Source organism: Lathamus discolor, chromosome 5, assembly GCF_037157495.1.
Source record: "Lathamus discolor isolate bLatDis1 chromosome 5, bLatDis1.hap1, whole genome shotgun sequence".
NCBI lineage: Eukaryota > Metazoa > Chordata > Aves > Psittaciformes > Psittacidae > Lathamus > Lathamus discolor.
The window spans coordinates 41,611,816-41,629,551 of NC_088888.1; the positions used below are offsets into that span (position 1 = coordinate 41,611,816).

Sequence of the window (17,736 nt, forward strand, 5' to 3'; positions counted from 1 at the left end):
ATTCTTGGATTTGCTTAGTACTACGTTGGTAAATAACACTGAATTTCCAATATTTATTCAAAAAATCTTTCATATTACCTGCTTATATTTGCTAAATAAAAAATCATTTTACAGGCAGGATGAGCAAGTCTATGCCACTTTGACTGTAGGAGACTTCATGTGTGTATACGTTTCTGAACTGCGTATGTGTTGATTGAATATTGGTACACTGAATCAGTCTTCTAATAAATTCTGTAGTGATTCCATACTACATAGGGGACAAGACTAAAATTCACTAAGAAATACAAAACTTAGTTGATCTGTAGTTTATAGATATCCAACTCTTCTACTACTTTAAGTTGGAGAAGTTATTACTGGAGAGTCTGAATTCATGTTGTATAGTCATTTTCCCCTGTCTGGCATTTAATCTCTGGATTCTTCCAATCATATTACAGGAAACTGTCTTGATTTTCTGTGTAATTTTATGAAATGTGAGGATCTGATCTGTGTATAATCAGTTTAGGCAAAGCTAGCTTAGATCTGTCTTGTGTGATTTGTTTTTCATCTAGGGATTTGCTGCCTAAGCTTTCACTGCTAGTTAAGATTCCCTACTACTCAACCGTTAGGTACCTGAGTTACTGGAGTGAGTCTAAACCCTGCTTACAGATAGAATCTCTGCTGAGGGTACCCACTGAAAAGATGACATTGTACACCCTGTAAGCTTTCACATATTAAGTTCTTGCTTTAAGTTTACCTAGTTATATCTTTATCGTAAGTATGAGGCAGACCTGCCTTCTCACTGATATCACAGTTCCATACTTCCAGCAGGGAATACTTCCTTCTGCACCTTTTGGGTAGTAGACAGATACTTTGGGGTTTTGATATTTTATATTTTTGCTTATTGATATTTTAATCGTATTTCTAAAATTCCCTTGAACATCATCTAATGATTTCCTGATGTCTCCGTGTACTAATGCAGATGCTGGAAACAGAAATGGCACCAAACTTTTTTACTAGTTCATCTCTTTGCCTTATTTGTACTCTTTGCTTTGTTGTTTATTTTTCCCTCACCTTAAGTCAGCAAGTAGATTTCATTTAGTCAGCTTTTTTCTGCAATGAGAATTCACGTGGCTTGGCTTAATCACTCCATTCCTGATTTTATGAATGTAAAAATGCTTCTGTATTCATGAAAAGATATGCTAGTAGATTCCTATGCTTTCTTATACCTTAAAACTACCATTGCAACATTAGAATGCTTATTCAAGCTAATGTTTTGGTTTTGTGATCATCATAATTCATCATAATTTCCAGAATCTTATTATTGCTTTAGTCGTCATTTTACTGATGTTCTCAGCCCCTGCTTGCCTCTTGTGCATATCTGCACAGATACCTTGAAATGTCATTTAAAACTTTGACTTACAAAAAATAAGCACTTGATAGGATTATTATGGACAGTCTATTTTTCCCAATAATAAAAAAATGTTGGCTGGCAAAGTTTAAGTGTTTTCAGATATTCTCTGCATGCTGAAAATTACTGAAAAATACCTTAATACTACCCTCTGAAGAGTATCTTTCTCTCTCCCCTTAAACATGTCTAACATAACTACAGTGAAGACAGCATTTTAGAGGGATTAAGTGTGTCTGAAAGAAGTACTTATGAATGGAAAACTTACCATGGGTAAATTAGGACATTCTAAGAGCAATATGATTTAATTAGTACTTTCTCTAATTTCCTTTTGCTGTCATATGTCACTGAATAAGGATAAAATTATACTAAGCTACTGAATTTATACTATTCTGTTTAAATTTTTTCTTTCATAGGCAATCCACTCTGTGGCTTGGCATCATGAAGGAAAACAATTCATTTGTAGTCACTCAGACGGTACCTTGACAATATGGAATGTAAAATCTCCTACAAAGCCATTCCAGACAATCACTCCACATGGTAAGATGAAAATGGATACGCACTGTTTGACAGCCCTTAAAACACAGGGAACTTATTTTTAAAAGAAGTGCTTCTTGCAAAACCAAGTATTAAAAATGCAAGTGCAACTAAAAAAAAGAAGTCATCAAATTCTGATAGATTTCATTAAAAAAGTATCAAATAAGAATCCAAATCACTGCAGTTCTGTATAAAGCTCTAAACTTTTAAACTCACCTTTCACACAACAGCATTGATCTCAAAATTAGCTGATGCATATTTTGCAGGGCTTACATTTTGCTTGCCATTACAATCCCATATGTTGTTTAAAATACATATAAGCAAGCATCTGTTTCATGTATAAATGTGTAGATTAGATTGCCATATAAATTCTTGGAAAGGTTTGTGATAGAGTAAGACTAGCATCTGGTAAGATATTCCCATATCTGAGGAGTCTTGAGTTAATGTTAATCTGGGAAACTAACTTTACATGTTGCTCTTCTGTAAAATATGCTGCCACTGTTCAAGAATTCTATACAAATGCCAGGTTTTATATGGTGTGCATATGTGTAAGTCATGTTTTAGCAACTTATTTACCTCAGATTCTGAAGTGTGAATGTAACAGCATAATCTGTGGGGTTGCAGCATGAGATGCTGAAGTTATGAATCCTGATTTACCTATATGAGCCTTCAGCAAGTCTGTGTTTACTGTGCTAGAATGGAAGAAGGAAGCTGAGCATTTCTACGTGATGCTGTAGCAGTCAAAAAATAGAAAACCTGACTGCTACTGCAGTAGTAAACTTGGTTAGAGAAGACTAACTTTTTTATTGTTTTGGCCTCTTAGTAAACATTTTTATTTGATTTTGGGCTGCAAATGAGATTTTTTTGTGCAGAACTTTGTAGCTGTATCAGACTTCATCAATGTTCAGAGGGAAAAGATGCATATTTACACTGTACTCTTAATTTCTATTGACTCCATGGGAAATTGTATCTGTAAAGCTTTAGCTGCTAATGGTGCACAGTAAAGGAGTGGTCCCTCATGTTCAAATCTTAGCCCCCAAGGAAAACACTCAGAATAAACCTTATTTTACTTTTAAGCTGACCAATTTTAATTGCAAAATGGTAGACATAAGTTTGAAATATCCCAGGGCTACTTAAAACAACTTTTTTTAGGGGGGGGATTCTTTTTCTTTCTTTTTTTTTTTTTTTTTTTTTAACCAAACATTGAACAATGCTTTAAAAAGAAAAACAAAAAAAAAAAACAACAAAAAACCCCAGACTAAACCTAAATATTCCAAGTTGGTATACTGAGAATTTTAAGAAATCTGTAATGGTATTATTCCAAGGTAAACTGTAGTTTTCTGAGGTGTTAAATATATGGCTGTATGAGTGTTCTACTTTGCAAATTGTGTGGTGGATTTCATAATTCTTCATCAGGTTATGGAACTGTAAGGTTAATGTAAACAAATAATTCACTTTAGGAAAGCAGCTGAAGGATGGAAAGAAGCCAGAACCCTGTAAACCTATCCTTAAGGTGGAATATAAAACAACTAGAGCTGGGTAAGACTTGTTTTGCATCTAAAATTAATGTATGTAAAATAAATGTAGCTCTCTGGGAATGTACTTTGTTTTCCAGTTTTTGGGATACATATTCTGATGCCACTGAGCTATGACAAAACAGCTGAAAAATTTTGGTAAAGCAGGTATTGCTGAGTAAACTACAAAACCACATGTGAACAAATTACTACCTACAGACCTTATCTTAGGTAAAGATACTGCTAATGCATAATCTGCATGCTTCCTCCATGCTACTGAACGTGTATTTTTGCTCAGTCCTTTGAGCATACTAAAGAGAAAAAGGCTGATAAAGCAAGAAGCTAAAGCACAGGCCTGAAAAACTGAACTTTGGCAAATAGTAGCCTGATGCGAGTATTCTAAGTTCTGAATATGTGTTCCTCCCCCAGAAATGCTACTGACAAGCTCTTCTGTTAAAGTGCAGTAATTTATGCTGTGAATTCTGCCTAATTATGCACATTGAGAATGTTACAAAGCAGTAATTTCAACAAGAGGCTCAGATGGAATTACAGTATGTTGAGTAGCATGTTTTGTTACCAAGACTGCAATTAGGATTGCAGGATTTCATGAACTGAGTGGAACTTTTTATTTATGGTTCTAAAGTCTTTTAAAGCGTTTGAGTAACAAGTGCAATATAAAGATAAAAAATTCATGGATACCTGTTCAGCTACTTGCAAATGTTTTTGTTGGGATTTTTATTTTATTTGGGGGTGGTGGGGTGTGTGTTATACATTGATTTCATTTGCTTTCCAGGCATTCAGTTTCGTAGAAGATTGTTACTTAATTGATGTAATAGATCTTACTATAAATATTGGTATACTCATACATATATAATAGCAGCGTCTTTGTGTATTTTTGTTTTTGCTAAAAGTAAGGTGAAAAGAAATTTAAGATGGTGGCTAATTCCCAGTGTATGATCATGTATGATCAGTTGGCAAGCCATACTTTCCTTGCAGCAGGCTACATCTGTGTATTCCTTTCTCAAGTGAAATGTTAAACGCTGATCTAAAGAAAGATACAGATAACCAAAAGTAGTCTCAGCTTCAACAAGTTGCGACTTCTGCAATCAAAAGCCTTCTGTTTATGAAAAGTCACTCTGAAGGAGAAGATGAGTTTGAAGTTTGTTCTATGCAATTATATTACAATGGGGAAACTAATTGACTTTTCACACAGTTCAAATAGGATCTTACTCTAGTGTAATTTTGAAGAATGTATAACACTTTGGAGAGACTACTTTTTCCTAGTGTGGTCTCTATTTACACCTCTTGCTTTCCAGTGTTCTCCATATTGTGAAGCTGGGGTTGTAAAAACAAGACAGGAAGTTTTTTTCTGGTTCTTGCAGACTACCTATTTATCTTTTAAGCTTGTAGGTTTTCTGTTGTTGGGTGTTTATGCTTAAATCTGCTGCAGATAGTGCCTGTGAAGTCTCCAAAGACAGTTGTTTACCCTCAACAATAGTATATCTGTAGCTTTGTTTCTAGGAAAAAACATGTAGAAAGGTTATTGACAGTCATCATGTACCCAGGCTAGGGATTCAAAAGGGCAAGTTTCTTCATATATTCCTTGTGAAAAGTGGCATCATTTTCCAGTCCCAGAGAATGCCATTGCTCACCAATCTTTTTGTTTGTGTTTCTTCATTTAAAATACTCCATGTCTTTTGAAGTGATGAGTTGCAAAGATAGATTACTCTTTGGGCTTGCTGAAATGGTTTCCATGTTGCCTTTTAAGCATGCTTTTCTGTCTGAAGTGAAACTAGAGAGAAGCTCTTCAGCTTCCTAAAGCCGTTTCCTGCCCCTTCAGATTCAGTGTCTGCAGTATTTATTCTGGTTGATATTAGCATTATGATAAAATTGCCTAAGCTTATTCTTTACCACTAAAGCTCTGCGTAATAGAAATTACAGCTCAAAAGTCTCCCTGTGAGACATAGCAAAAGGTTATTGTTAGCTAATGTAGCTGTCATTGACTAACTGTAGAGCAGTACCTCAGAAAGATGGATGTATATAATTGGGACCTAGAGGTTATAATAATAATGAGGTCTTCAGATAAGTTGAAGTTTCTTGATCTGTTAATTTGGTTTGAGTATATGATTTTATTGTATTTTATTCAAAATCACACTTCCCAAAATGAATTTGTAGTTTATCTTCACTAGTACTTCAAGAATTTCATTTTTGAGCTATACTAATGCTTGGAAGTATTTTTCACCTGTGTTACTAGGGATTAACTTCTTGACAGATCCACCTGTGGCTTGAAAAGGAAGCCAGCTGGTACCAAAGGCCTGACTTCTGTGTATACTCTTTGCCCTCACATCCAAGTTGCCAGACATTTAACAATTAACATTTAACAATTTATGTCTGAAATTGAGCAGGAACATCCTGCAGGACTATGAACCACTCAACTCTCATTTTTATTTCATTTTCATGCACTGCAAGACCTAATCCTGTGTTTTTCTGATTTTTAGCCAATATTTTACAGTGTTTCCCAAGTGATCTTAAGGATTTAACTGATGAGAAAATCAGTGTAAAGGGATCGCTTCAAAACCTGCTGAAACAGAACTGGTTTCAAAGAAGAATCTCTGTATTAGCTGCTGTTAAAAATGCTACATAGCAATTCTCTAAGAGTTGAGCACTGCTTTTTGTTAAAGGTTTCCCATTGTTTCAGATTGATCTAACTTGGACAGTTAATTTTACCTATGTCATCTATTACATAAAGTACACTACTTTTAATGTTTCTGTTAAATTGTGCATTTCTACGTAAAATTTGTGTGTGCTAACCTTTTAATGTGTATCACAACTGAGGGACAACACTTTAATCAGAAAACACACAGCTTGTGTTCATGGTAAATCCAGTTTCACTAAAATATGAAAAGTTCCTATACATACCTGTATTAGTCTTTCTGGCAGACTAGAGTCAACTTTAATCTTTGATCTCTCTGTGAAAAATCCATGTGACAGATCTGTGTAATCTGTTCTTAGGTCTTCCATTCTTTGCTTCATAAGAATACAGACTCTGACTAGCCTGCTCAAAGCAGTCTGATTACCTTGAGAAATAAAACCAGGAGAAGTGGTTTTCACTGTGATGTATGAAACCTGGAAACTGGTATTTGTTACTTTGTTATTGTCAGTTGATCTTTGTGAACCCACAAGTCAAATAATTACTGCAACTTGTTCTGGCAGCATTATTGTTAAAAAGAAAAAAAAATAGTGGTTTTGTGTAGACAAAAACTACTGCAATAAATCATTTCAGCACAATAAGATACTGCAAGTACATCACACCAATATTTTCCTCTTTGTTGACATGTTGAAAAATATCAGGTTAAATTAAAGTTTGTCCTTTTTTTGGAATTGCATCATGGACCTGACCATAAAAGAGATGGTCTGAAGTTCCAATATGAAGAATTGAGGTTAAATAAACTCTGAGGAAACTGAATCCTTTTCTAGAAACGTACTTTTGGCTACTCTTGGAGGCAGGATATTGAACTCCGTGGAGCCATGATCTAATTTGTGGCTGTTCTGTGGGGTCTGTTCCTCAGCCAGCAGGACTGTTTGACCCTATCAACTCCTCAGTTACAGGGCTTTTTAAAGGATCAGGCAGATTGTGAAATAATTGTAGAAAATGAGAGCTTATCTTAGTCTGCTTTGTCTTCAGTGCTAAAACCAGAGCATGCTTAAGGCAAGCCTGAAAATAATGAAAGGCACATATGCATAAACTAGAGCATCCATACACAGCTTTCAAGAAAAAAGATGTACCTAGTCTTTCACATTTCTATTTCAAATGCAAAACTAACATAGAAAATATGGTGTTACAGGAAAGGACAAAAAAATAAAAGATATCTTAAGCCTCTTTTTCACAATATTCCAGGATGTCTTTTTTACCTACAATTTTTTTCCAGATAGTAATATGCTAGCTGCTTCTGAGGTAGACACAGAAAGGGTAGGTTTCCTACCTAAAAGTGAGCATAAGAGTAGATCAGAGGAATTTCACGGGCTAAGTGCATATTTTTTCTCCAGAAACAAAACCTGAAATTTGAGGCAATAGTCAATAGTAGCTCAAGAAATTGAGATGTATGCTTATGAACAGTAGGCCTGCACATTAAAAGGTATTATGCCCTATTTTAAACATAAAAAGTATTAAAATGAGTATTGACTTTTGAGAATAAAGAAAATAGCTAGTTGTCATGGTTTCAACCCAGCTGCTAACTCAGTACCATGCAGCCGTTTGCTCACCCCCACCTTGCTCACTCTGGGTGGGGTGGGGAGGAGAATCGAAAGAATATGAAACCCACAAGCTTGGAGATAAGAACAGCTTAATAACAAAAGTACAATGTAATACTACTATTACTACCACTTAGCGCCTTCTGGGTAACCCCCCTCCCAGTTTATATACTGGGCGTTATGTGCTGTGGTATGGAATAACCCTTTGGCTAGTTTGGGTCAGGTATCCTGTCTCTGCTCCCCCAGAGTGCTTCTTGTGTCCCTCCTCAATGGCAGAGTACGAGAGACTGGAAAGTCCTTGATCAGGGTAAGTGCTACTGAGCAACAACTAAAAAGTTGGTGTGTTACCAGCGTTGTTCTCAGACTAGAGCTAAACCACAGCACTGCACCAGGTACTAAGAAGAAAATTAATTCTATCCCAGCTGAAACCAGGACACTAGTAAAATGAATGAGTTTATTTCATCTTGCTTTTCAGGAAATGAAGTACTAAGCTGTGTGTTATGTGCATATTGGAGATAATGTGCATGTATTTAAAAATATGCTTCTGTAAAGACAAACTTTTAAAGGGAAGCCTCTAAATCTCTTTTTAAAGCCTAGAAGAAATAGTTTTGCTATACTCAAGGCACTTAATTCTGCAGTAGGAGTAGTCTATGACATAGTAGTTTCTTGAATTTTGTGCATTGTAGTAGGGAGTAAAATTAATAAAATGTCTAGAGTTAAATGTGTGATGAAAGAACTGTAGGTATTTATTTGTGTCATTGCTTTATTAAAACATATTAGATCTTTGTAGTTTATCAAGCAGCTGGTTGCTTCTCCAAGACAGTAATGTTATTGTGGCTGCAAAATTGCTTTACAGGGTTTGAAAAATTGTTCATCGTTCAACATTTAGGGTAATTCTGTACAGGAAGTAAATGTACTTGATCCTGCTGGAATATTATATAGTATGGATAAATGGGGCTGTTGGCAAATCCAAATCTGCAGTTTAGTAGAAAGAAACAATTCTGAAGTTTAACAAAATAAAAAACAATCTCATCTTGGGAAACAGTTGCAAAGATTGTTTAAATAAGCAATATCGGAAGAGGTTTGGAAAAGATGTCTGACTTAAATTTTAATCTTCTAATTCTTGTTCTTCAAACTTTGAAACACATATCCAAGCTACACATTGCATGGAGAGGTGGTATACATTATTCTTAATGTATCTGTGCTTAATGATATCTCATTGAACTTTATTATAAGGTTAAAGAAGTGCCCAGTCTCTTTTAACATATCATCTTGGCTTGATCTACATGTCTCTGCTTTATTCCAGGGAGCCTTTCATCATTCTCTCGGGAGGCTTGTCGTATGACACTGTAGGAAGACGACCCTGTTTAACAGTTATGCATGGGAAAAGTACTGCTGTGCTAGAAATGGATTATTCTATTGTTGATTTTCTAACCCTCTGTGAAACACCATATCCTAATGGTAGGCTCTGTAAAGATTTTATTTTTTTTTTTCTCAGTACTTTGACCTCTTCTCTCAGGAGTTGTATCCCATCGGAGTATTTTTTACTATTGCCTTCCTGCTTTACCTCTGGCAAACAGACTGCAGTAGCAACATCTGTTAATCCCTACTGTCTGAAATATGTTTTACTTCCCAAAGCGTCATAATAGAAAAGTTTATTATAAAATCTGTTTTGCCACTTACTGATTGCATGTTTTTTCCATGTACAGACAAAAAGTAGTATTAGAGTTTTAAGCTGTAGCTACTGCAACACGTTTATTGATATCTGAGCACATAAGACCTTTCCAGTCAATGCTAGATCTTAAGTTAGCATTCAAGTAATACTTTTAACTCTAATAACTTTATTCATTCCAGTATTCGCATGAAGGTCATCGCTAATCTGTATTCTCCTTTCTGCAGAAGGGTTTTTTTTTTATGATGGTCCTAGGCATTTGTCCCATATTAATAGTTTTATATTACCAATGGCTCCAGTGTTTTTACCTGTCACCTTCCATCTGAGTGTATAAAACTGCTTAGCTCAGAATTTGAGGGCACGATAAACTTTGGAAAGGCTTTCAATTTTCTTATTTTAGTTTCAGGTAGGCTGTCTTTCAGTCTGTTTTGTAAGCAGTTACACTTTAAACTCCACTGAATATGAGGAAAAGCAGTTTTAGGGTGGGAGAATGTTATTGTTCTGTAATTAGGTTGTTCTCAAAAATACTGTTTATTCCAGTTCTTTGCATGTTCCTTGTTGTGTGAGCTGTTTAAATGGCTCTAGCAAATCAAAAACAGGTTGAGAATATTGAATTAAATGGAGAGCATGGTTTTCCCCAAATGTAACTTGGAATATTCAGGGCCGGGGCGGGGGGGGGGGTAGGGGGGGTTAGAGTGTATGAAATATCCTAAGAAAACTATAGTCATCCAAGGGGCCTTTTGGCTCTCAACTTGATAGAGTTGATAGAGGACTGATCACATTCTTGAGACTGTGCATGCAAGAACTGTGTTTATTGGTAAGTACCTTTTTCTCATTCTTATTTTCAGACTTTCAAGAACCTTATGCTGTAGTTGTTCTTCTAGAAAAGGACTTAGTGCTGATTGACCTTGCTCAAAATGGGTAAGAATCTTGTGTTTTTTTTAATGACTGGCTGTAGTGATCAGCCTGCTGTTCTGCTCTGTAGCTTTTTAATCTACCATAATACCTTCCTGTCCAGAGCATAAAATTTTGAGTATTAGATGTGGCAGAACTGTGAAACTTTATAGGTCAACGTTTTTCAAGTTAGTATGTAGCAGATGAGTAGATTGTGACTTTTTCAAACTTGATCAATGGACAGAAATTACTTATAGATCACTGCTACTTTTTAAGTATCAGTTTATTTTGAAGTTGACTGAAGTTTATTTTGAAATGCTATGAGGAGGGCTTGGAATTTAAGGGAGCAGGGAGAATAACTCTTCAGATAAGCCAAGTAACTATGGCTGACACTGAGTGTTGTGGTCATCACATAAATATTTGCTGATTTTTATTGCTAAATGAATTGCTATCTGTATTGCTTAAAGTAGCTCAATACTGATTCAATAAATATCATATATGTAAAATTAGAATGGTAACACCTATCCCTGTTTTACTACTGTTGTGAGAGATAAAAAGTCATATCCTATTACAGTTTTCATAATTAATACTTTCCTAACAAATTTAGAGTCTCTTGTTCTTTTGTCCATGGGACAGTTTGTGTATTCTATTCAGTGGTAATTAAAAATTTGGGATACTATTTTTTTTATCAAGGGTTTGGGGATTAGTATGGGTAGTAACAACTAGCTACTAAGGGGTTAATAGCAGAGGATCTGTATGGATAAGATCTTTATAGTGTTCCTGATTAAGAGTCCCCAGTGGTCAATGAAGAACAAAAAAATCCCTGTAAAGAACATCCTTCTAGGGCAAAACAAAAACCTGTAACTACATGTCCTCAGTTGTGATACCTTGGATAATGAAGACTGTTGAACTTGGAAGAAGATCAAGTGTAGTCCTAATATCTCTGCAGCTACTGAGCAATTTCATGTAGATTTTGCTAATGTTACATGGCCATATGCTGTGTCTAAAACTTGTTTCTGATACACTAATGGCGTTATGCTTCCAACATTCATATGCTGAAACATTAATAAAACAAGTTTTAATAAACTGGAAATCAAGAAGCTTGTATAAACCTATTTTTCTGAAGTTGAAATAGCTTGCAGTGCCTGAAATTTAAAATTATGTTAAGGCTTATTCCTTTTCATATTAAAAACAGAATCTTCAGCAGTTTTGTTTTTAGAAATTCATACTGGTCTTTGTTATGTTTGACTTGCACAGTATCAATTATTTCACACCTTAATAAAACAACAGAGAAGATTTTTTTTTTCTGCTACAGGAATTTTCTTATTGCCCTGTGTTGAGATATGAATTTGTTACTTTTTGTTAAAATTAAGCCCTTTTTTTTTTTTTTTTGTTCAGTTTTCAGAAGATTGCTGTAACTTTCCAGATAGCTCTGTATAAACTTACTGGTCTGCAGAATGTTTTCATCTGTTGCTAATTCTAACTTTAGATGGGTTGTGCAGCTGTGTCCTTTTCTGCCTCTCAAAAAAAAAAAAAATTTTGTTTTTTTTTCCTCATTAAGGCTGTCACTTGTGTGATGGAGGTGGTAGTGGGGAGTTTGTGTGTGTGACACAGTGTCTAACTGGTGTTATGGTGTTGCTATCTATAGTTTTTAGAAAATGATCTTGAAGTTGCAAGTAGGTATCATGGTTTATACCCAGTCAGTAACTCAGAACCACGCAGCCATTTGCTCAGCTGCCATTCCCGTTCTCCCCTCTGTCCAGGATGGGGGTGAGAATCGAAAGAATACAAATCCCATGGGTTGAGATAAGAACAGTTTAATGAATCAAGTACAAAATAATGCTATTGTTGCTACTAATAATTCAGGACATAACAAGGGGAGAGAATATAAAACTAAAAGGGATCAGGAAAAAACACAATGAACAAGTGATTCACAATACAATGGCTCAAATACCCAGTGTGACACAAACAGCAATCTGGGCCTTCCAGGTGACTTCCCCCCAGTTTATATACTGGGCATGACATGCTGTGGTATAGAATAACCCTTTGGCTAGTTTGGGTCAGGTGTCTTGCCTCTGCTCCCCTCTGGCTTCATGTGCTCCTCCTCACTGGCAAAGCATGAGAGACTGAAAGGTGCTTGATCTGGGTAATCGCTACCGAGCAGCAGCTAAAACATTGGTGTGTTATCAGCGTTGTTCTCAGACTAAAGCCAAAGCGTAGCACTGCACTAGCTACTAGGAATGAGAAAAATAACTATTACAACTGAAACCAGGAGAGTAGGTTATGAAAAATGCAGGACAACTTTCTGTCTAAGAACAGTATAGTAATAGATAGAAGTGGAGTCTTCCTGCCTTTCTCCCTGGAAAAATAGGCTGAAGAGTTAGAAACAAATTCATAGCTCCATGTTGCTACAATTAGGACTTGGTTAACTTTGGGGTTTCCACAAGCCATTAAAATAGTTTTATATTTTTTAAAAGCTTACTATAGGAATAGTAATACTCTAGCAAAATTCTAGTAACAATACAAACTTCAAGTTCTATATAGAGTACTACACTGTCTTGATAGTTTACTGGATGAGCAGTTAAGTTGCATATTTGTTCATAATCTAATTTTGTGTGCATTTATTTTTGTCTATGTGGAAAGAGTGCAGACTTAATCTTTAGTGGTTTACTTCTGCTTTAAAAAAAAAATACATATTTACTAGATTAACAATCGTTCTCCTTTCATCCATCAAAGGTACCCTATATTTGAGAATCCCTATCCTTTGACTATACATGAATCTCCGGTTACCTGTTGTGAATATTTTGCTGATTGTCCTGTGGACCTCATACCTGCACTCTATTCAGTTGGTGCTCGACAGAAGCGTCAAGGTTACAGTAAGAAGGTACAATATCTAGTATACATACAGGTATTTGAAAATACTGAAAATCAGCAGCACTAAAGAACATAAGAGTGGCTATGCTAAGACTAAAGCTCCATCTGACTCATTATCCTGTCTTTGACAGTGACTAATCGCAGATGTCTGGGGAGAATATAGCAAATATCAAGCCTGTAGTCATGCTTTCCTAATATGCTCTCATCGCTTGCTTAGCAAGGAAGCTAAGGGAACTCCTGGAGCAGGGGTAGTGTTCATAGCCATTGTTGAACATTTTTTTTTTTTTATCCCCTCTGCCCCCCCAAAATAGATATATCTTAATTAGGTTTTGAACTTGTGAAATATTGGAATCTGCCGTATCTGCAGTAATTTCAATGGCTTAACTTTGCACTGTATGATATTTTCTTCCTCAGTGTATTTGTTAATCTTCCAGGAATGGCCCATCAGTGGAGGCAACTGGGGTTTGATCACTCAGAGCTATCCAGAGATAATTATTACAGGGTAAGTGACACCAAAGTGTAGTAATAACTTTCTTAGCTGATTAAATACAAGTGGGAATATTTTATTTGTATTATACAAAACAGTTTTCTAAGTGTGGTTTGAATTTAAGAAATAAGTTTACAAGCCATTTGTGTAATCTTCTTGAGGCATTAACAAGAAAGTAAAGCAAAGTGTCGAAGAGAATGTCAGCACAAAGCGATAGTAGGTGTTTTATGGGGATTATTACGATTTGGTATTGTGATTACATCTGCTTGCTATCAGTATATCCTGGATAAAACTTCTCTAATTTTTGGGAAACAGTTAAATAATGTGCTAAAACATAGGAAGCCCATGAAATAGTTATTGAATTCAGTTCTCAAAGTGAAGCCAAGCTTTTTATTTCAAAAAGGACAACTGAATACTTAAATCTGTTTTGATTTCTTTTGAGACTGATCCTTCTAATACTACTATAAGAAGCATAAACAAAAATTAATTTATAACCATGCAGTGCATCACTGAAAGTGAGAGTACCTCTAAAGTTTTTTCAGAACAGTCCATTAAGCCTAGTGAGGATTACTGTCACTTTATACTGTAAGTTATAGAGACTTAAAGAGAGAGTCCTGGAAGAAAAAGAAAAAGTCATCTGATTCTCAATTTCAAGCATAAATAAACAAGTTAGGTGACTCATTTACTCTGAAATACAGTATATGTAGGCATCTCCTTTACAAGTGGCACTCGAAATAAAGAGCATCTTTTGAGAAACAACGCATGATAAGGTATACCAGACAGCTTATGGGAAATGCAGGTAACTGAAATCCGTATTTAAAATGGAAAATTAGCATTAGTATCATGGAATTTCGGGGAGTTAGCCTTCAAATACTTTTTGTGTTTATTTTTTTTAATCCCTTCTGTGTAAAGTAATTGGGGCACATGTTTGTAAAATACTGGCTTCCAGTAAATCATGAAAATAGTGTCACTAGGAATTTTAATAGAAATAGAATGTTCACCATATATTTCTAATCAGTAGCACAGAGGTCTAACAGTCCAACTAACCATTTTTTATCATCTTATTAATTTTTTAATATTTCATAGGCATGCTGATGGGTCAATCAAGTTTTGGGATGCCTCAGCAAGTAAGTGTTTTCAGTAGAGCTTTTTTTACCTGTACAGTAGGAGTTTTCTAAACTTACTGATTTCTCTAATGGAATGTAATTGTCGACTAGTCATTCGCATTATTTCCTGCCTCGTTTAGAGTCAGCAATTCTATAGGAAACTTTATTTTAAAATTAAATAAAATTAACATTATTTCTTAGTTAATTGTTTCACTGTTGTTACCACCTCAGTGCATTGGTAGTCCAAGAGCCAGCTAGAATGGAAGAGTTCTAAAAATTTTTAGAAGCACTTTATTAAGCATAGAGGTGCATAACAGACAAATGCTTTCTTTTTTAGTACAATTAAATTTCAGTAGGTTGTTTCTGTGTTTTTAGACAGGAGAGGCATGTGTTGAAGACATCAGCTCCCCATAAATTACAGTATCTAAAAATGAGAATTGGAACCAGTAGTAGTTTGTGCTAATAAAATGATCTATTTTGTGAAGACATTTGTGAAGAAAGGCAGAAGAACAGTAAAAGAGACTTATCTTTGGTGGAACACTTAACAGGCCTGCAGTCAGATACTGTTTTACATTTCTTTTCACTTAGAGGGTCAATTGCATCTAATGGTATACAAAAGTAACAGTGAGAAATGCAGTAAGAATTCAAATTAGAATGGGCTACACAGAGTTAGATGTTTTAATTAATTTAGTTCTGACTAACCTTACTCTTGGTGCTTCAAAGTTGTCTGAAGCAATCTTGGAATCATTATCAGTTGTCTTTGAAAACGTGTGGAAGACTGGTGAGATTCCAAAATTCTAAGGCATGTGTGGGTGTGTGAGGCAGCAGATGCAATGTATATGTTTAAAAACTGGGAGGAGGAGTTTTGGAGTGTTAGAGAGCTTAAATTTCAGTTTGGGATGGGGGTGGAACCTGGGAGAGGGGGGTGGGGGGCAGCTTTTATTGATAGTGTATATTTAAAAATTCTGTTCAGTATAGGATCTGTCAAAAGGAAATCCTGTTAAATGCATTTAGTTTCTTTCTAAAACAGACAAATCTGCTAAGGGAGAAACTGAAAGTACACCATATCTTGATTTTTAAACTTTTAAATCTCTGTAATAGCCCAGTCTTACAGATGAACTGGGGAAGTGTGATTCAGGTAAAAACATGGAAATATGAAAGAAATTAAGTTTTCCTAATGATATGACTAGTATATGTAGCAGTGATATGGGACATTCACATGCCTGTGAAGTTTGAAAGCAATGACAAGATGGTTGAAAAAAAAAGTAAGATAATTACAATTACAATTGAGAATGATAATGCTAATTCTTGAATAGCATTCAAGACAACTTTATTCAATGATTTATACTCAGAACTTATGTTCTGGGAAAAAAATCCTGGAGGTCTAATGGATTGCAGTGCCAGCCTTGCACAATATAAAATTATCATTGGTATAAACAAGTTAGAATATATGTAAAACCAATATGGATTTTTTTTTTCCACAGTTTTAAACTGTGGCAAGGCCTCATTAGAACAATTCTAAGAAACTTATTATCAACAAAAATGTAGGGTGAATGATAGGACAAAATAAAAACTGGAACCTGTTAAGTCTGAGAACATCAGTGAGAAGCCATGTATTTGAAATTCTGTAAGGAGAAAGGAAAGGAGCTTCACTTTTGTCTGCCGCAGATAAGCTGAAGTTGTGGGTAGGTGTTATTGTATGAGATACCTAAATAGAGCTAAGCCTTGAGAAGCTATGAGGGTTAGTGTGTGTTGGCTTTTGTTGTTTGTGGTGGTGGTTTTAATACTAACTGATACTGAGTTGGTCAAGTGGTGCACTGCACAGGCAGAGCTCACACAAGTATTTGGTTCTTCTCCTCTGCCCTCTTTCGTTGAACATAGTTGGTTTATGTATGAAGAGAAGTTTCTAAATTAAAAAAAATCAAAACCAAGATAAATATGTTTTTAGAACAAAACTAATTATCTTTTATTTTTTCCCCTAGTAACGCTGCAAGTACTCTATAAGCTAAAAACAGCCAAAGTATTTGAAAAATCACGGAATAAAGATGACAGACCAAACACAGATATAGTGGATGAAGATCCATATGCTATTCAGATCATCTCATGGTGTCCAGAAAGTAGAATGCTGTGCATAGCTGGAGTTTCTGCACATGTCATTATTTACAGGTTCAGCAAGCAGGAAGTGACAACAGAAATCATTCCGGTAATTACTGTAACTGTGCTTTAACTTTGTGGGATTTAGCTATAAGAAGACTGATGTAGCAATATGCTATTTCATTGTCTTTAATTTTATTAATGAAACAGACTAAAATAGTGGCCTCAAAACAAGGAGATACATTTTTGTGGAGGAAAACCAATAAATTATGAAATTCAGCAGAAGTGAAAATTGCACACCAATGTTTTCAGATTTTGCAGCCAATAATTGTTCTATCTATCAAACTAAATAGTGGATCAAAACTTGGCTGTATTAAAAATAAAATGAAAAAAAAAAGTGATAGAGGTGTGGATTTGAAACATTTTCAAAGCTTTTAGGCACCTGATTGTTTTTTTCCTCCTGGATTTCTGTTAATTCCCATCTGTTTTGGCAAAACTTCTGTAGCATGCAAAACTAGAGTAGAAGCATTCTAGACATGCCCTCAGGTCTGTTAAGGACTTTACTGTGTCCCTGTTTATTCTGTGTAAGATACAATGATGAGTTCTGTCACAAGAGTTTCAGAAATCCTTTTTTAAATCAGACACACACATGCAAGGTTAAGTTACTGAGTGTGTGAGGTGAAAGCTAATTAGAAGCCATTTAATTATAAAATACTGTATGTTCTAAGCAAGGCATTAATTAGCATTAAATGTAGTTTTTTTTTTGTCTTTGTTGGGTTTTTTCCCCCCTCTTATTCTGCCCCCTTCAGATCAATTTCAGTTCAAGATGAAGCTTAATTTTTTTTTTCTTCTAGTGTTTACTTATGTATGACTACACTCCCTTCTGAGGGAATAGTTTTTCTAAATGGTATTTACAAATCAGT

At 35.2% G+C, this 17,736-nt stretch overlaps 1 protein-coding gene across 12 annotated transcripts in view; it reads left to right on the plus strand.

Annotated features, from left to right (window-relative positions):
- The window catches only part of STXBP5 (syntaxin binding protein 5), a 107,365-nt gene that overhangs the window by 54,178 nt on the left and 35,451 nt on the right, over positions 1-17,736 (plus strand). For all 12 annotated transcript variants that reach the window (XM_065680512.1, XM_065680515.1, XM_065680518.1 and 9 more), the window contains 8 exons: positions 1,801-1,924; positions 3,382-3,460; positions 8,993-9,147; positions 10,207-10,279; positions 12,989-13,136; positions 13,561-13,628; positions 14,700-14,740; positions 16,702-16,922. In XM_065680512.1, coding sequence (XP_065536584.1) covers positions 1,801-1,924; positions 3,382-3,460; positions 8,993-9,147; positions 10,207-10,279; positions 12,989-13,136; positions 13,561-13,628; positions 14,700-14,740; positions 16,702-16,922 — 909 coding nt within the window. The remainder of the gene's footprint in view (positions 1-1,800; positions 1,925-3,381; positions 3,461-8,992; positions 9,148-10,206; positions 10,280-12,988; positions 13,137-13,560; positions 13,629-14,699; positions 14,741-16,701; positions 16,923-17,736) is intronic.